The sequence below is a fragment of the Pseudophryne corroboree genome, chromosome 1, assembly GCF_028390025.1.
Source record: "Pseudophryne corroboree isolate aPseCor3 chromosome 1, aPseCor3.hap2, whole genome shotgun sequence".
Classification (NCBI taxonomy): domain Eukaryota; kingdom Metazoa; phylum Chordata; class Amphibia; order Anura; family Myobatrachidae; genus Pseudophryne; species Pseudophryne corroboree.
In genome coordinates, this window is record NC_086444.1 from 1,114,252,144 (window position 1) to 1,114,276,086 (window position 23,943).

A 23,943-nucleotide genomic window follows, 5' to 3' on the forward strand; every position below is an offset into this window, starting at 1 on the left:
CGCCCTGCACCCTCAGTGATCGGAGTGTGAAGTGTGTGAGAGGAGCAATGGCGCACAGCTGCAGTGCTGTGCGCTACCTTGGTGAAGACAGAGTCTTCATGCCGCCGATTTTCCGGACCATCTTCTTGCTTCTGGCTCTGTAAGGGGGACGGCGGCGCGGCTCCGGGACCGAACATCAAGGCTGGGCCTGCGGTCGATCCCTCTGGAGCTAATGGTGTCCAGTAGCCTAAGAAGCCCAATCCGGCTGCAAGCAGGCGAGTTCGCTTCTTCTCCCCTTAGTCCCTCGCTGCAGTGAGCCTGTTGCCAGCAGGTCTCACTGAAAATAAAAAAAATCTAAGACTATTACTTTCTAAGAGCTCAGGAGAGCCCCTAGTGTGCATCCAACCTCGGCCGGGCACGAAATCTAACTGAGGCTTGGAGGAGGGTCATAGTGGGAGGAGCCAGTGCACACCAGGTAGTCTAAGATCTTTCTAGAGTGCCCAGCCTCCTTCGGAGCCCGCTATTCCCCACATGGTCCTTACGGAGTTCCCAGCATCCACTAGGACGTCAGAGAAATTACAGTTAGGAGCGGATTGGCTGGTGCAGTTTATTACTCTCAAAGGCTTGATAATTCTGGGCCTTAGTGAGATATTTGCAAGACGGACCAAGGGAGCTGATATTTTGAAGAAATGTTTGTCAGCTGCTGGGCAGAGGACGAGAACAGCATTGGCCATACAGGAGACTAATAAAAAAGTCCATTTAATGACACGGTGTACAAACAACCAAATATTCACTGATAAAAATAAAATCTTAACGGATGATATGAGTAAAAGGAGAAAAAATACTAGCGACATATTTACTAAAATGAGGGTTTACAAAAGTAGATATGTTGCCCATAGCAACCAATCAAATGCTACTTATTTATCTTGCACCTTCTAGAAGATAGTAGCTATAATCTGATTGGTTGCTATGGCCAACATATCCACTACTATAAACCAGCACTTTAGTAAATATACCCCTTAGATAACACAAATGCTATCAAACAAAAGGTATCGTGGGCCAGATGCAACTGCTATCGATTTGGCAAAAGTGCAGATTTTTCAGCAATTTTGCAGCAGAAAGTAAAGCTGCAATGACTAACCCAACCTGGGGTTATCTTTAAAGAAATTGCCGCTTCTGACCGCGCTGCAACACCACCAAAATATCTGCATCTTTGCCAAATCAGGACCGGTTAGATTTGGCTCATCATAACGCTGGACATGTATATGAAGCAAGCAAAAAAACAAACCTCCATGTGAATATATTTTAAAGGAACTCAATAAACTATTGCACATGAGTAATAAAACACAAACAAGTGTCAGACACATGTCACATCCTGTATTTGCCCATCACCTACCCTGAATTATAAATACTGGTCCCATGGATATTTGTCATATAATTTGACATTAAAAAAGGTTCCTATTTCACATCACATAACTAAAGACTACCGGCCAAGTAAGGCCAGCAATGTAGAACAATGCAGCCAGGTCACAATGAGAAGTCTGGAGGCCGAGACATCTACTTCTAAAAATAACATATTAGTCTAGAAACTTAACACACACTAAACAAGGTGACAACTGCCTTCCTGTACTCAAATAGTGTTCTAAATATGGGTTAAGTTCAAGATCCCGGCTGTCGTCATTCCTGCAGCCGAAATCCCGACGCCAGAATCCCGACACCAGTCAGAACACAGACGCCGAAACTCAGAAATTGTCAGGATCCCGACGCCGGAATCCAGACATCCCGGAAACCCAAAGACAAATATAGCTGGGAGGGTTAGTGTTAGGCCGCAGGGGAAGGGGGTGGGGGGAGTTTGCTTTAGCTGCCACCAGTGGGGATGGGGGGTTAGGGTTAAAGGGTCAGGCTGCAAGGAGGGGGGAGGGGGGGGAGCTTAAGCTTTAAGACTGCGGGGTGTGGGTTGTTAGGTTTAGGAACTACAGGCAGGTTAGGGTCAGCCACTAACGCAGATGGTTAGGGTTAAGGGGGTGGAGAGTTACAATGCTTTAGCTGCCACCCAGGGGGGGTTAGGGTAAGGCTACGGGGGTAGGGAGGTTAGGGTTAGGCTGCTGGGAGGAAGGGGGGGAGGAATAGAGTTAACCACCACCAGGGGGGGTTAGACTGCGGGGTGTGGGGGGTTAGGTTTAGGCACTGACTGGGGAGGTTATGCTTAGGCACTAATGCAGGAGGATAGGGTTATGGGGGTGAGTTACAATACTTAACTCACCCCTGTCGGGATCTTCAGCATTGGGATACCAGCGTCGGTATTTTGACCACCAGCATCTCATACCCAACCCCTAAATATACCATGACACTAATAGCATACATAAATCCATTTGTCACCTTGTATGTTATTAGTAACATCTCTATTTTGTGTAGTAAGTCACTCAGACTTTTCTCTATTTATTATAAAAATAGTTTCCTCTACAGATGCACACTGCTAAAAATGTAACAAAATGACTTTGTTTTATCTTATTTCTGTACTACTAAAATGAGAAGACCCATGCTTCCTGTATGCAGCTCATACACCCGGACATCTCCGCTTATATAGGCGTTCTAAAATCTTCTCAAGGCCCAAAGGAATGAGGCACCATCTCTGCTGGCACTGAGAGACTGCAAGGAGAGACAAGCACAGGGTTAGACTGCATTCAACCCGCATCATTCACATAAAGCCTCCCACTGTATTATGTGCATTTGTCCCCCAAGCACCATACACATCTGTAATATGCTACAACAGAGCATTTCTCTTATTATCGCAGAGAGTGTTCTACGAGACCACTGACATTATCTGCTGGATGTGAAACAGCTGCAAGAAGTGGCACAGAGCAGCACCATGTGCGGGGAATACACGGCTTTATTGGATTGTAGTCCTGGGCACTCTGCTGTCCCATTAAAATGCTGTAAACGGTTAGACTTGTTAGTAGGGATGTGCAAGCAGGGCCAACTACTGTGGGCCTGGGGAGCAGTTGGATTAAACAGAGCAGAGGAAAAGCATGTCTGTTCATTTCACAGATGAAGGGCTCAGGCGTTCTACTTACACCATACAAAAAAAAATAAACAAGGAAAAATACAAGGATAAAACACATTTAGGGAATAATAAGGACGGAGGGGATTCCAGAGAAAATAGCTTCTACAATTACCCACCCAGCTAAGAAATGTGCAGCGTAACAGAGTACGCTCAATGGCGCAGCGGTGTTGGTAGGATGAAGAAAAGGTTAGAATGGTGAATACTGACTGTAATTTGCACTTATAGTCCTCTCTAAACTGGGAGGATCATTATTGGGCAAAGAGGAAACCGCGGACAGGTGAGGAAAGGTGTCGGCCTTTGTGCAGACATACCCCAATACCATCAGGCTGCAATGACCCAAGAAGTGATTTGGGAGATTTACCCAGAGTGGCTACATTTCAGCCAACTGGGAACCCTCTGAAGTATTAGGAGCAGGAGAGTCCACTATATGCAATGAGAGAGCGACATATGGGCCAACAGATAACCTTTAAGTAGAAATGTCAGAACAGAATGGTAAATAGCCATACTTGGTGGATGAAGGGCTTTACTTGGTAAATGGCTGGCAAAGCATGAGAGCACACCTGGTCGGTGAAAAGAAGAGAGAGAAACATTAGAGCAGACTTAGAAAAGAAACGTGTGTCAGTACGCTACCAATGAGGCATGATAGATTAGGATCTCGTTAACTTCAGAAATGTTTAAGAAGTCAAGTTTGAGTGCCTAGGCCACAGGTTCACAAACTCAGCCCTCAAGGCACCGCAACAGTCCAGGTTTAAAAGTATATCCATGGCTCAACACAGATGGTTAAATCAAATTGACAAAGGTAATATTTAAGTCGCCTGTGGTCAAGCATGGATTTACTTAAAACCTGGACCGTTAGGGTTTCTTGAGGAGTGAGTTTGGGAATCTCTGGCCTAGGCAACAGCGGATTCAGTATGATATGCCGTGGCTGGGGATCCCGGCGGATAGAAGACCAATGCCGGGATTCCGAAGTTTGGAATGCAGACCGGGGTGAGTTGTGGCTGATTCTGGTGTCGGTATTCCGTCAGCCGGTAAATTAACCGCTTCCCGCAACAGCAGGCATAAAGTAAATAATGGATACATTCTTCAACCATCACCAGTCCAGTGACTGCTAAATGCTTTTACTTATTATCAATTATTCTTGTTATACTTTATTTATATAGCGTCACAAGGGTTCCGCATTGTCTTACAAAGTACATGATAAACAAGTGATCAAAACAAGAACCCCATCATTTGCAGTACAAGACAATGCAGGGCAAGGACATGGTTTATAACCATTGCTGAATCAGTGATTATACCCACTCATACAAGCAGCAATGCAGCAGCAGCAGCAGCCAAGGGTTAGGTGCTGATGTAGGAGTATTGGGTAGATGATAATAAAAGTTCTGTAATTGCACAGTAAGACAGCACAAAATGATGGCATAACACAACACATACCCTCACACTTCAGGTCTCCACCGTGCTATGATTCTGAAATTCAAGCAGAAACACAAAGTATTACACCATTTCAATCTTTTTACTTGTATGAACAGCAACAATATTACCATTAAACTGCAACATAGTGTAACCATGTCTCGTGGATGAAAAGGATTTAGTCCAGACAATATGCATGGGCATAGGAATCACAAATACAGATGGTGCCCTCCTCATCTTTGCCTTTAATAGGATTCACTGAGCCAGGGCAGTTGGACTTAATCCCCTGCTGTAATGATTTAGGGGGTCATTCCGACCTGATCGCACGTTAAGATTTTTCGCTGCGCTGCGTTCAGGTCACTACTGCGCATGCACCTCAATGCACAGGCGCGTCTTACGGGTACAAAGCGGATCGTTGCTGTGCAATGGATTTAACGAAGAATCCATCCGCACAGCCGATCGCAAGGAGACTGATAGGAAGAGGGCGTTCGTGGGTGTCAACTGACCGTTTTCTGGAAGTGTTTGGAAGAATGCAGGCGTGTCCAAGCGTTCGCAGGGCGGGTGTCTGACGTCAATTTCGGACAAGAACAGGCTGAAGTGATCGCAGCGGCTGAGTAAGCTCTGAGCTACTCAGAAACTGCACAAAACCTTTTCGTACTGCTCAGCTGCACATACATTCGCACACTTGCAAAGCGAAAATACACTCCCTAGAGACGGTGACTATCTGACCACCTGACCACCATGATCCACTGCTGTATTGTTCTCTCTGTATTGTATTGCAGCTGAGAACAATAGATAAAAAGCTTATGCTAATACACCTTGGTGCACCTAGGTGCAGCAGAGAAGCCAAGATGAGCGTGGCTCCCTCTGTATCTTGCGTCATTACTGGTGTCCTCTGGTGCACTGTATGCCTATTTTGAAAATAAGAATGCTCTGAATGTCACTCATAGGTTTTGACATTTTGCATTGTAGGCTGCCAAGGACAATAGTAAAGTATGCATGTATGTATGCATGTAGTTATGTGGCCAGCGGTCGGGAGACCGCCGGTCACATCACCGGCACCTACATACTGCACCCCCCTAATCCCGACAGTCGGCATGCCGATTAGCAGGGACTATTCCCAGTGCGGCAAGGGGACTCGTTGCGCTCTATTGTACGGCCGATATATAGCGGGGCCGCCGGCCAGTGTGTACGGCCGATATGTCTGTGAACTCAGTCGTTCACAGACATACCGCGTCGGCCCCGCAGAACAGCCGACAGGCAATATATCTACCGATATATTGGCGCATCGCTGTGTGTGTACGGGTGGTTGGCCAACCACCCGTACACATGCTGCGGCAGCCGGCAGTGATGGACAGCTGAACTGGGCGGGCGTGTGTACACGCCCGCCCTGTTCATGACGTCAGTCCCCGACGGATCGGGCAGTGTGTATGCTCAACACAATGCCCAATCCGTCCATAGATATATCTGCAGATCAATTGATCGGCAGATATATATCTATCAGTGTGTACCCACCTTAAGAAAACTTACATTTAAAAATATTTCATTTTCAGTAGTTTGTGAAAAAGTTTTGGATTATTTATTTATTTTTTCCAGTTTTTATTACTACAATACTGTAAGAAACTTTGAAAGTCTCAAAGTTGATGATCAGAATTATTTCAGATTTTCTGTATAATGCCATCAAAATGAGTCTGGCTGGGCGGTAAGATGCTTCACACTACATCTACCGCCATGGTAATGTAATCTGACATGGTACTCAGTACTTTGTTAATCAGTGGGGGCTGAATACTAGTTCAAGGCACAAACTTGCATATTAGAGGCTTAGTAGAAGACACTGGCAGCTCCAGCCGCTTAATGGCCACATCCACTATTAGTAACTGTGCTTAGGCCAAATAATACAAATTACTGCATTCAGATTATGACCACAATAAAATGGACAGATTCATTGTCTGACTACATTTACAGCCAGAGCCAATCAATATATGACTGTACACATTGCTGGTCGTATCTTAGACTTATAGCTGCAGATGTTACCTGTCAATACGGTCTATAATATCCAATTAGTTGTCGGAGTAACAAAGTGGGGTGTATTTTGATTAATATTTGCATCCAGAAGTGGGGGCAGCGACTACTAAAAGAGTGCAATTACTACAACCTACATCAATTGCACATAATAAAATAAACCTCAAGCCTGGCCTAAACACGTTCAGCAGTCCCCATTCTCAGCAACCTCTCTTATGTGCAAATCAAGGATCCAAATGTCAGTATGCTAACCGGATCCCCAGCAGACACACATACATTACATTCAGCTACTAGATGTTCTATTTACTTACTAAACATACCTCTATCCAATAGTATAACAGAGAACATCTAGGTTTACCTACCTCTGTTTCTGTGCCGCTTCTATGTCTGGTATTCACAGTGACCGGTGTAGTAGGTACTTCACCGTTTGTCGCTTCCGTCCCCTCAGACATTAGGCGTTTCCGCTCTTTGGACTTTGGCTCTACCTTGGTGACTCGGAACCTGCAGGTGACATGAAGAGAGCATGTAGTATGTATAGAGCAAAGCCACAGCACACGGAGACATGGACACATACACAGGGCAGATAACCGCAGCACCCATACACTGCTGTAATCAGCATTCAGAATTGGATTTGTGAGGATCTTTTCCCATGCAAAACTCTCATTTCAGCTCTGTGTGGCGAGTAACTGTAGGAACACATCATGGTCTCCCAGGATTCATAGCACTATGCCACTATGCTGGGGTTATTGGTACTGGTATTATATCTGCAATGTTTAGGACTTTGAAAACTTAGGCGCAAAATACCCAAACTGTACTAAGAATAATGTTCACGCTCCTGCCGAGAGGCGGCCAACTCTGATTGCAAACCAGCTAAAACATCTGCTAATATAGCCCATGGCGGGTCCGGGGTAGAAACTGGATTTGGAACCGGAGCAGGAGTTGTATTTGTTTCGGAATTTACCACACATACTTTACATGTGGTAAATCCGTCAGGTAATACACCCTTACAGACATTGCAGAAAAACTGCTTCTTAGACTTTGCTGGTGTCTTACTCATTATGTAAATAATAATAAAAAAACAAAGACAAGAGAGAGAAAACCTGTGCGACTCAGTAAATAGTACTAAGGTGTCTCTATATATCTGGCCAAGTGTGCCAGTAATATGCCTGATCCCAAAATCCCCCTAACACCCCTGCGCCTTCAATGGTGGAGAGATGTATTACAGGAAAATCTGGAGAGAAACAGGAAAAACAGGAAGCATGGTTTAATATGTCCCCATGCTCACAGAATATCACAAAGTGCAAACATTTAACTTATGCAGCAGATTATACTTAAATGTATATATGCCATCCCGTTACTTATCTATACAGCGCTGCTGGCTCTGTGTTAGACCATACACCCTGGATAAAGAAGTGTGTGCCTCCCTCTCTCCCCCGTGCTCCGTGTACCGCTACTCTGTATCCGGAGACCGCTGCTATGACTCCGGAAGTGCCATACGATATGCCGCATGGAGCCGTGGAGCGGCTATGCACCAGCGTGGCTGAGCGCGGCGGGAGAGGTGTTCACAGCGGCGCTGAAAGCGGCGGCTGCGGGCAGCGCACGGCATAATACACAGACACAGTAATCCCACACAGCGGGGCGGCAGCATGAGCTGACCGCCCCAAACACATACCTGGACCCTGTGGTGAGGGCAATGACGGGGCTTCTCTGCAAGCACTGTCAGCCTTTTACTGCAGGTGTCCTGCACGTGGAAATGAGGGAGCTCTTCTAGAGAGGTCCGACACCCACAGCTGCATGAGCAGCTTTCACTATCCCAAACCCTCGCCTTCTTGGAAGGGGGAAAGGGATGTTTTCAAAAATAATCAAAGAGAAAAATCAATAATTGTGGATCCACTTCCACAAGCCTAGTTGCTCTGTGAGCACCGAAAAAACACTGAGGTACTCTGGGATATGGAGGGGAGGTATAGTCAAAGTTTAACTGTTCAGTGCCTAGTTCCAGTGGAACCGTCCATATCCCAAGAGTACTCCAGTGACCCCTAGTGGATGAAAAAGAAATACCCAAACTGTACTAAGAATAATGTTCACGCTAGGCTGTTTTAGCAATTTTGAAAAGGCAAAACGCGCCCTGCCCCTTTTGCGGCGCCCTGATAAAACGAGATTTATGGTAAGAACTTACCGTTGTTAAATCACTTTCTGCGAGGTACACTGGGCTCCACAGGGAATGGCATTGGGGTGTAGAGTAGGATTTTGATACAAGGCACCAACAGGCTAAAAGCTTTGACTGTTCCCAGAATGCATAGCGCCGCCGCCTCCTCTATAACCCCGCCTCCGTGCACAGGAGCTCAGTTTAGTTAACAAGTCCAATGCAGTAGCAGGTAAAAGAGACAACAACCGTTAGTAGCCACATACACCACATTCTCACGACAGGAGAAAGTGTCAGCGGCTAATGCCATACCAAACCAAAGAAGCTAAGTGCGTCAGGGTGGGCACCTTGTGGAGCCCAGTGTACCTCGCAGAAAGATTTAACAACGGTAAGTTCTTACCATAAATCTCGTTTTCTGCTGCGGGGTACACTGGGCTCCACAGGGAATGACATTGGGGATGTCCTAAAGCAGTTCCTTATGGGAGGGGATGCACTGTAGCGGGCACAAGAACTCGGCGTCCAAAGGAAGCATCCTGAAAGGCGGAAGTACAGAAGGCATAGAACCTTATGAACGTGTTCACTGAGGACCACGTAGCCGCCTTGCACAATTGTTCAAGGGTCGCACCACGGCGGGCCGCCCAAGAAGGTCCAACAGACCGAGTAGAATGGGCCTTGATGGTAGCAGGAGCTGGAAGGCCAGCCTGTACATAACCATGTGCAATCACCATTCTAATCCATCTGGCCAGGGTCTGCTTGTGAGCAGGCCAGCCACGTTTGTAAAAACCAAACAGGACAAAGAGAGAATCAGACTTCCGAAGGGATGCAGTTCTCTTCACATAGATACGGAGAGCCCGTACCACATCCAAAAGACCGCTCTTTGGAAGACAAGCCAGGAGAGGCAAAGGCCGAAACCACGATCTCCTGATTAAGGTGGAAAGAAGACACCACCTTAGGTAAGTACCCGGGACGTGTTCTAAGAACCGCCCGGTCACGGTGAAAAATCAGATATGGGGACCTACAAGACAAGGCACCCAGATCCGACACCCGTCTAGCAGAGGCAATAGCCAGCAGAAACAATACCTTAAGAGAAAGCCACTTAAGGTCTGCAGATTAGAGAGGCTCAAATGGAGACTCTTGCAACGCCTCCAGAACCACCGACAAGTCCCAAGGAGCCACAGGCGGGACATAAGGAGGTTGAATCCGCAACACAACCTGAGTGAACATCAGGTAAAGCCGCAATTTTTCTCTGAAACCAAACGGACAAGGCAGAGATATGAACCTTAATGGAGGCCAGACGAAGGCCCAAGTCCAGGCCTTGTTGTAGAAAGGCCAAAAGTTTGGCCATACTAAACTTGTAAGCGTCATGATTATTAGTGGCGCACCAAGCAAAGTAAGAATTCCACACCCTATGATAAATCTAAGCAGAAGACGGTTTCCGGGCCTTTAACATGGTTTGAATGACCGCCTCAGAAAATCCCTTGGCCCTCAAGACGAAAGCTTCAAGAGCCACGCCGTCAAAGCCAACCGGGATAAATCCTGATATATGCAGTGGCTCTGAACGAGGAGATCTGGGCACTTCGGAAGTAGAAGGGGACGCTCTATCGAGAGACCCTGAAGGTCTGAGAACCAATGCCGTCTGGGCCACGCGGGAGCGATCAGAAGTAGGATTCCTCCTTCTTGCTTGAACTTCGTTATTACTCCGGGCAGGAGTGACACCGAAGGGAGCACATATGGCAGCCGAAAGTTCCATGGAATTGCCAGTGCGTCCACGAACGCTGCTTCAGGATCCCTTGTCCTTGCTCCGAAGACCGGAACCTTGTGATTGTGTCGAAACCCCATCAGGTCCACATCTGGAAGGCCCCACTTGTCCACAAGGAGTTGAAACACTTCTGGATGGAGGCTCCACTCTCCGGCGTGTACGTCCCGACGACTGAGAAAGTCCGCTTCCCAGTTTAGGACCCCCGGAATGAATACTGCCGATATGGCTGGCAGATGGCGTTCCGTCCACTGAAGAATCCTGGATACTTCCCTCATTGCCATGCGGCTTCGACTGCCGCCTTGATGATTGATGTACGCCACCGCGGTGGCGTTATCCGACTGTACTTCAACAGGTCTGTTCTGTATTAAATGCTGGGCCAAGTTCAGCGAGTTGAACACCGCCCGCAATTCCAGAATGTTTATTTGGAGGAGACACTCCTCCCCGCACCCCAACCGCTCAAACTGGCATTCGTCGTCAAAAGGACCCAGTTGGAGATCCAAAAGGGACGACCCCTGCTCACTCGATGGTCCTACAGCCACCAGTGTAGTGACAGACGGACCTCCGGAGACAAGGAGATCATTTGTGACCTGAGGCAGGCTGTCCCACTTGGCAAGAATCAGTTTCTGCAGAGGGCGATAATGGAATTGAGCGTACTCCACCATGTCGAAAGCCGACACCATGAGACCTAGCACTTGCATTGCCGAATGTATCGACACTTGCGGACGAGATAGGAAGCATTGAATCCTGTCCTGAAGCTTCAGGACTTTCTCCTGAGACAAGAACCACCACTGGCTGTGAGTGTCCAACAACGCCCCCATGTGCACCATGCTCTGAGCAGGGACCAGGGAAAATTTCTTCCAGTTGATGAGCCACCCGTGGGCATGGAGAAACCAGATAGTCAGATCCAGATGGCGTAGGAGAATTTGCCAGGATCAACAAGTCGTCCAGATACGGCAGGATCCTGACCCCTTGACGGCGGAGTACAGTCGTCATTACCGGCATGACTTTGGTGAAGACTCGCGGAGCCGTGGTCAAACTAAAAGGTAACGCCCGAAATTGAAAATGGAGGTTGCCAACCGAAAACCTCAGGTACTGCTGATACGACATTGCAATGGGAATATGCAGGTAAGCATCCTGTATATCCATGGAGACCATATAATCCCCAGGTTCCAAGGCCAGAACAATAGAGCAAAGAGTTTCCATACGAAACTTGGAGACCCTCACAAATTTGTTCAAGGACTTGAGGTTGAGAATGGGCCGAGAGGACCCATTCAGTTTCGGGACTAGGAACAGCGGTGAATCGTACCCCTTGCCCCTCTGAGCCAGAGGCACCTGTACTACTACGCCTGTGTCCAGGAGGGACTGTACCACAGAATAAAGAGTTTTTGCCTTCACCTGATCCGAAGGGACGTCTGTCAGGCAAAATCGATGAGGGGGGACGATTTTTGAAGGATACGGCATACCCTCGAGTGACGACTTCCCGTACCCAGGCATCGGAAGTGGTCTTCAACCATTCCTGGGTAAACCCTAGAAGTCGGCCCCCCACCCTGGGATCCCCCAGAGGGAAGCCTGCCCCGTCATGCAGCAGGCTTGTCAGTTTTGGAAGCAGGCTGACGGGCAGCCCAGGCCCGTTTAGGTTTGAGCTTATTGGGTTTGGAAGTGCGAGCCTGTTTCGGGTACGCCTGACCTTTTGCTTTCCCTGAAGGACGAAAGGAGCAAAAGGAAGTACTCTTAGCCTTCGGTACCGAAGGCGCAGTACTAGGTAGACATGCTGTTTTAGCAGAAGCCAAGTCAGCCACTATTGAGGTCTTCTCTGAAAAGAAGGTCTCCCTTAAAAGGGAGCACCTCCAGGGTTTTCTTAAGAGTCCAGATCCACAGACCAGGACCGTAACCAGAGAATCCGGCGAGCCAAAATGGACGTAGTAGAAGCATTGGCTGCCAAAATACTGGCATCAGAAGCCGCATCTTTAATGTAATGAGAAGCTGTGACAATATACGACAGACATTGTCTAGCATGATCAGAAACGTTGGAAGGCAGCTCAGCTTCCAACTCCTGAGCCCACGCTTCAATAGCCTCTGCAGCCCAAGTCGCTACAATGGTGGGCCTATGTGCAGCACCAGCTAAGGTGTAAATCGATTTTAAACAAACCTCCACACGCTTATCCGTCGGTTCTTTCAGAGACGTGACGATAGCTACAGGTAGAGCTGAGGAAACCACCAGCCGCACCACCTGCGAATCCACTGTCGGGGGTGTCTCTCAAGTTCTACTTCGCTCCGCTGCGAGGGGATAGCGAGCCAGCATCTTCTTGTGAGGCGTGCATTTCTTTCCTGGATTCTCCCAGGATTCCTGACGTATGTCAACCAAATGGTCAGAGTGAGGTAAAAATAAGATTTTACTCACCGGTAAATCTATTTCTCGTAGTCCGTAGTGGATGCTGGGGACTCCGTAAGGACCATAGGGAATAGACGGCTCCGCAGGAGACTGGGCACATCTAAAGAAAGATTTAGGACTATCTGGTGTGCACTGGCTCCTCCCCCTATGACCCTCCTCCAAGCCTCAGTTAGGAACTGTGCCCGGAAGAGCTGACACAATAAGGAAGGATTTTGAATCCCGGGTAAGACTCATACCAGCCACACCAATCACACCATATAACACGTGATAGGAACCCCGGTTAACAGTATGATAACAATTGGAGCCTCTGAAGAGATGGCTCACAACAAAACCCGATTTTTGTAACAATAACTATGTACAAGTATTGCAGACAATCCGCACTTGGGACGGGCGCCCAGCATCCACTACGGACTACGAGAAATAGATTTACCGGTGAGTAAAATCTTATTTTCTCTGACGTCCTAGTGGATGCTGGGGACTCCGTAAAAACCATGGGGATTATACCAAAGCTCCCAAACGGGCGGGAGAGTGCGGATGACTCTGCAGCACCGAATGAGAATTCCAGGTCCTCCTCAGCCAGGGTATCAAAATTTGTAGAATTTTGCAAACGTGTTTGCCCCCGACCAAGTAGCTGCTCGGCAAAGTTGTAAAGCCGAGACCCCTCGGGCAGCCGCCCAAGATGAGCCCACCTTCCGTGTGGAATGGGCTTTTACAGATTTAGGCTGCGGTAAGCCTACCGCAGAATGCGCCAACTGAATAGTGCTACAAATCCAGCGCGCAATAGACTGCTTAGAAGCAGGAGCACCCAGCTTGGTGGGTGCATACAGGATAAACAGCGAGTCAGTCTTTCTGACTCCAGCCGTCCTGGAAATATCAATTTTTAGGGCCCTGACTACGTCCAGCAACTTGGAATCCTCCAAGTCCCTAGTAGCCGCAGGCACCACAATAGGTTGGTTCAAGTGAAAAGCTGAGACCACCTTTGGGAGAAACTGAGGACGAGTCCTCAATTCTGCCCTATCCATATGGAAAATCAGATAAGGGCTTTTACAAGACAAAGCCGCCAATTCTGAAACCCGCCTGGCCGACGCCAAGGCCAACAGCATGACCACTTTCCACGTGAGATATTTTAAATCCACAGTCTTAAGTGGTTCGAACCAATGTGATTTCAGGAATGCCAAAACCACATTGAAATCCCAAGATGCCACTGGGGGCACAAAAGGAGGCTGAATATGCAAAACTCCTTTGACAAAAGTCTGAACTTCGGGCAGTGAAGCCAGTTCTTTTTGGAAGAAAATCGACAGAGCCGAAATCTGGACCTTTATGGACCCCAATTTGAGGCCCAACGTCACCCCTGCTTGCAGGAAGTGCAGGAATCGATCCAGTTAAAATTCCTCCGTCGGGGCCTTCATGGCCTCACACCAAGCAACATATTTTCGCCAAATGCGGTGATAATGTTTTGCGGTGACATCCTTCCTGGCTTTGATCAGGGTAGGGATGACTTCCTCCGGAATACCCTTTTCCTTCAGGATCCGGTGTTCAACCGCCATGCCGTCAAACGCAGCCGCGGTAAGTCTTGGAACAGACAGGGTCCCTGCTGCAGCAGGTCTTGTCTGAGCGGCAGAGGCCAAGGGTCCTCTGTAAGCATCTCTTGAAGTTCCGGGTACCAAGCTCTTCTTGGCCAATCCGGAAACACGAGTATGGTTTTCACTCCTCGCCTTCTTATTATTCTCAGTACCTTGGGTATGAGAGGTAGAGGAGGAAACACATAAACCGACTGGTACACCCATGGTGTCACTAAGGCGTCCACCGCTATCGCCTGAGTGTCTCTTGACCGGGCGCAATATCTTTTCAACTTCTTGTTGAGGCGGGATGCCATCATGTCTACCTGTGGTTTTTCCCACCGGTTGACCAGCATTTGGAAAACTTCTGGATGAAGTCCCCATTCTCCCGGGTGGAGGTCGTGTCTGCTGAGGAAGTCTGCTTCCCAGTTGTCCACTCCCGGAATGAACACTGCCGTCAGTGCTAACACATGATTCTCTGCCCATCTGAGAATCCTTGTGGCTTCTGCCATCGCCATCCTGCTTCTTGTGCCGCCCTGTCTGTTTACATGGGCGACCGCCGTGATGTTGTCTGACTGGATCAGTACCGGCTGGTTTTGAAGCAGGGGTCTTGCCTGGCTTAGGGCATTGTAAATGGCCCTTAACTCCAGGATATTTATGTGAAGAGAAATCTCCTGATTTGACCACAGTCCCTGGAAATTTCTTCCCTTTGTGACTGCCCCCCAGCCCCGAAGGCTGGCATCCGTGGACACCAGGACCCAGTCCTGTATTCCGAATCTGCGGCCCTCTAGTAGATGAGCCCTCTGCAGCCACCACAGCAGCGACACCCTGGTTCTGGCCGATAGGGTTATCCGCTGTTGCATCTGGAGATGGGACCCGGACCATTTGTCCAACAGGTCCCACTGGAACGTCCTTGCGTGGAACCTTCCGAATGGAATTGCTTCGTACGAAGCTACCATTTTTCCCAGGACTCGTGTGCATTGATGTACCGACACTTTTCCTGGTTTTAGGATGTCTCTGACCAGAGATGACAATTCCTCGGCTTTTTCCAGTGGAAGAAACACTCTTTTCTGGTCTGTGTCCAGAATCATTCCCAGGAACAGAAGACGTGTCGTCGGGACCAGCTGTGACTTTGGAATGTTTAGAATCCAGCCGTGCTGTTGTAGCACTTCCTGAGAAAGTGCCACCCCCCCTATCAACTGTTCTTTGGACCTCGCCTTTATCAGGAGATCGTCCAAGTACGGGATAATTAAAACTCCCTTCTTGCGAAGGAGTATCATCATTTCGGCCATTACCTTGGTAAAGACCCTCGGTGCCGTGGATAACCCAAACGGCAGCGTCTGGAACTGATAGTGACAGTCCTGTACCACAAATCTGAGGTACTCCTGGTGCGGAGGGTAAATGGGGACATGCAGGTATGCATCCTTGATGTCCAGGGATACCATGTAATCCCCCTCCTCCAGGCTCGCAATAACCGCCCTGAGCGATTCCATCTTGAACTTGAACCTTTTGATATAAGTGTTCAAGGCTTTTAAATTTAAGATGGGTCTCACCGAACCGTCCGGTTTCGGTACCACAAACATTGTGGAGTAGTAACCCTTTCCTTGTTGAAGGAGGGGTACCTTGACGATCACTTTCTGTGAATACAGTTTTTGAATAGCCACCAACACTCCCTCCCTGGCAGAGGGAGTTGCCGGCAAGGCAGATTTTAGGAAACGGCGGGGGGGAGACGTCTCGAATTCCAGCCTGTACCCCTGAGATACTACTTGAAGGACCCAGGGATCCACTTGTGAGAGAGCCCACTGTGTGCTGAAAAACCTGAGACGCGCCCCCACCGTTCCCGATTCCGCCTGAGCAGCCCCAGCGTCATGCTGTGGACTTACCGGACACAGGGGAGGACTTCTGCTCCTGGGAACTAGCTGTGCGCTGCAGCTTTTCCCCCCTTCCTCTGCCCCTCGGCAGAAAGGATGAGCCTCTAGCCCGCTTATTATTCTGGGGCCAAAAGGACTGTACCTGATAATACGGTGCTTTCTTTTGCTGTGGGGTAGCCTGTGGCAAAAAAGTCGATTTCCCAGCAGTAGCTGTGGAAACGAGGTCTGAAAGACCTTCCCCAAAAAGTTCCACCCCTTTATAGGGTAAAACTTCCATGTGCCGCTTGGAGTCGGCATCACCTGACCATTGCCTAGTCCATAACCCCCGTCTGGCGGCAATGGACATAGCGCTTATTTTTGATGCCAGCCGGCAAATATCCCTCTGTGCATCACGCATGTATAAGACCGCGTCTTTAATATGGTCAATCGTTAGCAAAATATTGTCCCTATCCATGGTATCAATGTTTTCCGACAGGGAGTCTGACCACGCAGCAGCAGCACTGCACATCCAAGCTGATGCAATAGCGGGTCTCAATATAATGCCCGTGTGTGTGTATATAGCTTTTAGGGTACTTTTCTGCTTTCTATCAGCAGGTTCTTTTAGGGCGGCCGTATCCGGAGACGGTAGTGCCACCTTCTTTGATAAGCGTGTCAGCGCTTTATCTACCCTAGGGGGAGTTTCCCAGCGTGACCTATCCTCTGGCGGGAAAGGGTACGCAGCCATTAACCGTTTAGAAATGATCAATTTCTTATCTGGGGAAGACCACGCTTCCTCACACACCTCATTTAATTCGTAAGATGCAGGAAAAACTACTGGTAGTTTTTTCTCACCAAACATAATACCCTTTTTTGTGGTACCTGGGGTATCAGAAATGTGTAATACATTTTTCATAGCCTCAATCATATAAGGGGTGGATCTATTGGAGGGTACACTCGTCTCATCATCGTCGACACTGGAGTCGGTATCCGTGTCGACATCTGTATCTGTCATCTGAGGTAGCGGGCGTTTTATAGCCCCTGATGACATTTGAGACGCTTGGACAGGCACAAGCTGAGTAGCCGGCTGTCCTATGTCGTCAAACCTTTTATGTAAGGAGCTGACACTGTCACGTAATTCCTTCCATAAGTCCATCCACACTGGTGTCGACCCCGCAGGGGGTGACATCACATTCACAGGCATTTGCTCCGCCTCCACATCATTATCCTCATCATACATGTCGACACAGCAGTACCGACACACAGCAGACACACAGGGAATGCTCTTACAGAGGACAGGACCCCACAAAGACCTTTGGGGAGACAGAGGGAGAGTATGCCAGCACACACCAGGGCGCTATATAACACAGGGATATCACTATACAGTGTTTTCCCCTATAGCTGCCTATATATTATATATATATATATATATATATATATATATATATATATATATATATATATATACACTGCGCCTAAATTGTGCCCCCCCTCTCTTTTTTACCCTTTCTGTAGTGCAGGACTGCAGGGGAGAGCCAGGGAGCTTCCTTCCAGCGAAGCTGTGAGGGAATAATGGCGCCAGTGTGCTGAGGGAGTTGGCTCCGCCCCTTTTTCGGCGGGCTTTCTCCCGCTATTTTATAGTTTCTGGCAGGGGTTAATATACACCTATATAGCCTCTGGGGCTATATATGGTGTTAGTTTTGCCAGCCAAGGTGTTATTATTGCTGCTCAGGGCGCCCCCCCCCCCCAGCGCCCTGCACCCATCAGTGACCGCAGTGTGTGGTGTGCATGAGGAGCAATGGCGCACAGCTGCAGTGCTGTGCGCTACCTTGGAGAAGACCGAAGTCTTCAGCCGCCGATTTTCCGGACCACCTTCTTGTTTCTGGCTCTGTAAGGGGGACGGCGGCGCGGCTCCGGGAACGGACGACGAGGTCGGGTCCTGTGTACGATCCCTCTGGAGCTAATGGTGTTCAGTAGCCTAAGAAGCCCAAGCTACCACCACTTAGGTAGGTTCGCTTCTTCTCCCCTTAGTCCCTCGTTGCAGTGAGCCTGTTGCCAGCAGGTCTCACTGAAAATAAAAAACCTAAACTATACTTTCTTCTTGGAGCTCAGGAGAGCCCCTAGTGTGCATCCAGCTCAGCCGGGCACAGAAATCTAACGGAGGCTTGGAGGAGGGTCATAGGGGGAGGAGCCAGTGCACACCAGATAGTCCTAAATCTTTCTTTAGATGTGCCCAGTCTCCTGCGGAGCCGTCTATTCCCCATGGTCCTTACGGAGTCCCCAGCATCCACTAGGACGTCAGAGAAACTTGTTTAACCACTTTCTGACGTTTAAATCTGTCCGGTTACTTAGGGGCAGTATCAGGCTCTGGGTCATCAGTAATTTGAAGAATTAACCTGATAGCCTCCAACAAGTCAGGAACATCCACCTGTGAAACAGTCTCCCCATCAGAATCAGTGTCTGCGGAGTCAGTATATACGCCATCCTCATCAGACGAGGTGTCTGTGACGTTAGTGGATTGTGAGGAAGTAATGGCCCCCTTGATCTTAGGCGGGCGAGGGTTGGACTTTTGCTTAGTCAGTGATTGGTTCAATTGCTGTAACTGAGTGGACAGTTGATCTGCCCACGGTGGATTAACCGCAGGGACCATAAGCGGTTATACCGGTACAGGAGGTCCCATAGGGGGCGTAAGTCTAGTTACCAGCGTATTCAATAACGTGGAGAAAGTAGCCCAAGGTGGGTCATTTTGAACCCCCTTTGCTACGGTTCCACTGGGGGGTAAGGAACCCTCAGAAACCTGAACCCTCAGCTGTTATATTCTCCTCAAACGTGTCTGCAGCGTCACCACTATGCACTATGGGATCAGCCCCAGCTCCGTCGCCCCTTGTAGCTGCCATATCTGAAAGCTCAATGCAACGCAACCCAGTACAATATCATCAGCACAACACCTGACAAGAACCCCCTGAGTAGTGTATCAGCACAAACAGAGTTCCAGAGGTATATGGTGACTAAAAATCACAGAGAAAAATACACAATAAGTATATCTTGTGAAACACCTATATTAATAATAACCCTGACGCACGAGATACACAAAATGGAGGTCACACAGCAGCTATATGCACACAGTGTCACATTGTACAATGCAGAAATTATGACATGCAATAAAACTGCACTGGACTAGCAATACATAGAAATACTAAGTATAGCTATACACTTAATAGATATATCAATGCACAGTAAAGACTGGATGTATATCACAGGGCACTTGTACTATATAACCCTGACTAAATGCACTGTTTCTTAACTAACACTGTCAGCAGACATGAAGAATACTTAAGTGTCCTGTAAAATGCACAGCGTAGACATGCAGGCGGCTTTACAGAGGAGGATTTGCCCAAACAGACCCAGGATCAGCTCAGCCTGTCCTAATGGCACCCAAACGCTGACAGGGAGTGAGGGAGAGAGAGATATGCAGCTCCAGGGCGGGAACATTTACTCTAAATGGCGCCCTGGGGCTGGGGGAGGGGCTACCGGTCAAAGCCTTATCCCTTGCTGGACTTCACCACCGGGTACTGCGGGCTTTATAGCAAACTGTTTTTAGTAAAACCGACCTGTGCCCTTGCCCTGGTGGTCTAGTGGGGTCCCTGTACTGCCATAGTGTCCACGTCAGCGCGCGCGGCCCGCCTCCCACCGGCAGCGCCGGATCGCGATTTCCAGCAGGTCCCGCCTGGGGGACCCACCTACCTCCTCCCTGAGTGCAGCCACGTGATCCTGGAGAGCTGTGGTGGGGTGTGTGACTGACAGATGAAAACCGGAGCCTCCGCTGTAAGTATCCGGCAGCAGGAGATGTCTGACTGACATCTAACAGCCATTGAAGTCTTCATTTTTCACTTTAAAAAGCTCTTCTCAGGGCTGCTGGAGCAGCTACCTTGTTGTATGCCTGCACTGCATGGAACCAACTACAAAACTGAGCTCCTGTGCATGGAGGCGGGGTTATAGAGGAGGCGGCGCTATGCATTCTGGGAACAGTGAAAGCTTTTAGCCTGTTGGTGCCTCGGATCAAGATCCTACTCTACACCCCAATGTCATTCCCTGAGGAGCCCAGTGTACCCCGCAGCAGAAAACAACCTGTCCGGTGCCGCCGTGTGAATAGATGCCGCATGCACGGCATCTATTCCCATTCAAGAGCTTGGGGGAGGTCCAGCGCCTCCGTAGGTAAAAGAGAAGGAGAGGAAAAAATACCCCAGAAAAATAAAATAAAAAAATATTTCATACATTTTCATCGACATATCAAGTATAGATATATTAAGTAAGCACTTGAGGACGGGACTCTCTGCTATGTTTATATGTCTGAGCGGCGGCTCCTCTCTGCAGCTGCTCGGATTACACTGGGACAATTTGATCCAGTATTTACCACTGGGCCTTCACTGCGGTATCCGGAGTAGGGTCAACAATGAAAAGGTTGACAGTCATTATGTCAACCACTGATGGTCGACATGCATTAGGTCAATGGTCAATATGTTGACATATAAAAGTCGACACATATGGCAGAGTTTTTTTTGGGGGGGGGGTTGCATCTTATTCAACTTTTTCATACTTTACCATCCAAGTGGACTACAATTGGTAATAGCAACCTTGCCAGAAGCATGGCAAGAAAAAAAGAGCCATGCAAGGGAACACGGTACACCAATTGGGGTTCTATGTACTTTGACGAGAAAACTACACCCAAAAAACGTAAAAATGTTGTGTAAACCTTTTTTGAGTCGACTTTTCCATGTCAACCTTTTCATGTGTTGACCTGTTCTACTGTCTACCTAATTCATGTTGACCTAATAATCCTGTCAACCTTTTCCATTTCGATCTATTGACTGTAGACCCTTTTTCTTGTAGATCTAATTATCCACACCCGATCACTGCGACTACCAGTGATTGGCAGACACTGGCGGAGGTTAGTACGGTGCAGAGGGGCCCAGGAGGTCCGTCTAAGACTGGCGGCTGCTGGAAGATAATCTTCCGGCAGCCACCCAGTTGGCATCTCTGACTGGTACCATCAGATGCAACCATATCAGGGAAAGCCCAGCCTGGTGTGGTTGCATCTCATGTGACCACGCCAGGTGTGGCTAAATATGTTAGGTTTAAGAAACACTAAATACATATGCACTTTATTATTTGATTAAGGTAAAATAACAAACTGACCATAACATTTTAAATGTAAGCTAAAGCCTATACTATTTACCAATTATTACATTTTAGTCGATATATACAGTGCATCCGGAAAGTATTCACATCGCTTCACTTTTTCCACATTTTGTTATTGTAGAATAGAATAAATTCATTTTCTCCCTCAAAATTCTACACACAATACCCCATAGTGACAACTTGAAAAAAGTTTTTTTGCGATTTTTGCAGATTTATTAAAAATAAGCAACTAAGAAATAACATGTACATTAGTATTCACAGCCGTTGCTCAATAATTTGTTGATGCACCTTTGGCAGCAATTACAAACTCAAGTCTTTTTGAATATGATGCCACAAGCTTGGCACACCTATCTTTGGGCAGTTTCGCCCATTCCTCTTTGCAGCACCTCTCAAGCTTCATCAGGTTTGATTGGAAGCATTGGTGCACAGCCATTTTCAGATCTCTCCAGAGATGTTCAAACGGATTCAAGTCTGGGCTCTGGCTGGGCCACTCAAGGACATTCACAGAGTTGTCCTAAAGCTGCTCCTTTGAGATCTTGGCTGTATGCTTAGGGTCGTTGTCCAGCTGAAAGATGAACTGTCGCCCCAGTCTGAGGTCAAGAGCACTATGGAGCAGGTTTTAATCTAGGATGTCTCAGTACATTGTTGCATTCATCTTTCCCTCTACCCTGGCTAGTCTCCCAGTTCCTGCTGCTGAAAAACATCCCCACAGCATGATGTTGCCACCACCATGATTCACTGTAGGCACGGTATTGGCCTGGTGATGAGCGGTGCCTGGTTTCCTCCAAACATGACGCCTGGCATTCACACCAAAGAGTTCAATCTTTGTCTCATCAGACCAGACAATTTTGTTTCTCATTGTCTGAGAGTCCTTCAGGTGCAGTTTGGGAAACTCCAGGCGGGCTGCCATGTGCTTTTTACTAAGGAGTTGCTTCCATCTGGCCACTCTACCATACACGCCTGATTGGTGGATCGCTGAAGAGATGGTTGTCCTGGAAGGTTCTCCTCTCTCCACAGAGGAATGTTGTAGCTCTGATAGAGTGACCATCGGGTTCTTGGTCACCTCCCTGACTAGGGCCCTTTCTCCCCCAAACGCTCAGTTTATACGGCCGGCCAGCTCTAGGAATAGTCCTGGTGGTTCCGAACTTCTTCCATTTACGGATGATGGAGGCCACTGTGCTCATTGGGACCTTCAAAGCAGCAGATATTTTTCTGTACCCTTCCCAAGATTTGTGCCTCGAGACAATCCTGTCTCAGAGGTCTACAGACAATTCCTTTGACTTCATGCTTGGTTTGTGGTCAGACATGCACTGTCAAGTGTGGGACCTTATATAGACAGGTGTGTGCCTTTCCAAATCATGTCCAATCAACTGAATTTACCACAGGTGGACTCCAATTAAGCGGTAGGAACATCTCAAGGATGATCAGTGGAAACAGGATGCACCGGAGCTCAATTTTGAGCTTCATTGCAAAGGCTGTGAATACTTATGTACATGCGACTTCTTAGTTTTGTTTTTGTTTTTTATAAATTTGCAAAAACCTCAAATAAAACTTTTTTCACGTGGTCATTATGGGATATTGTGTGTAGAATTTGGAGGGAAAATATGAATTTAATCCATTTTGGAATAAGGCTTTAACATTACAAAATATGGAAAAAGTGAAGCGCTGTGAATACTTTCTGGATGCACTGTACATATATATATATATATTTTTTTTTTACACAACCCAATAAATAAACTGACTTTCGCTAAGGGCGGTATTCAATTCTTCCCCCACACCCATGTGAGCCCGCCGGTATCTATTCAATTGTTTAGTTGGATTTAGATGCTTTACGCAGTTAAATCAGACCTCTATGGGAGCAATAGGCGCGATAAAAAAAACTAAACTGATTACCACCCCACGATCTCCCGTCACTTTAGACGGGAAATCGGGTGCCATATAACAACGGAATACCACCATAAGAATGCCACTGATACACAGACATGTCCTCATACACAATTGCCGAAAGTCGCGCCCTTCCTGGCATGCCAGGACCAGTTCGACTTGCCTCGGGCCATGTATTTTTTATGCCTTCTTTTCAGCTGAATTTGCACCTTAAGGGTCAGCAATCAATTGAGACAGTCTGAAGTTTTGCAGAGGATTGTGTCAATAAATCTGCAATGTATGTGGTTCACAGAGTGCAGATTTTGGCCACAAAATCGATTGGGAATTTTAGGGACTGTAGATTGCTAGTGTATGGGTAACAATCAGCAGACCTGCAGAGCGTTTCCAGTAAACTGATGAGTCTTTCAAGATTGGCAGATCTGTTTAACTGAAAATGATCTGCAAGTCATTGAAAAATATCTGTAATGTATGGGCAAAGTTGGATGGATTGGGAAAGAAAATATCTGGCAAAAAAAAAATAAAAAAATCACTGGATCTGTGAAACCATAAATTGTAATTGCTGAGATATGAGCCCCTTTAGTTGCAGTGTGGGCAAACAAAACCGCGTTACAAGTCTGCACAGATTACATTGATCTGCGATACTGGTATAACAGTGTGCAACACAGCCTGAATCTGTATAAGAAGT

At 47.7% G+C, this 23,943-nt stretch overlaps 1 protein-coding gene across 2 annotated transcripts in view; it reads right to left on the minus strand.

Annotated features, from left to right (window-relative positions):
* Nucleotides 1-722: 722 nt before the first annotated feature.
* RELL1 (RELT like 1) overlaps nt 723-23,943 on the minus strand; it is an 81,535-nt gene continuing 58,314 nt past the window's right edge. Inside the window, exons 6-9 of one of the 2 annotated variants that reach the window (XR_010177690.1) lie at nt 6,838-6,976; nt 4,478-4,510; nt 3,550-3,603; nt 723-2,628 (exon numbers count right to left, since the gene is read on the minus strand). Coding sequence is in view for 1 of the 2 variants with exons in the window: in XM_063922389.1 (XP_063778459.1) it covers nt 4,487-4,510; nt 6,838-6,976 (163 nt within the window). In the remaining variant the exon portion in view is untranslated. The remainder of the gene's footprint in view (nt 2,629-3,549; nt 3,604-4,477; nt 4,511-6,837; nt 6,977-23,943) is intronic. The other variant, XM_063922389.1, reaches the window with a different exon arrangement.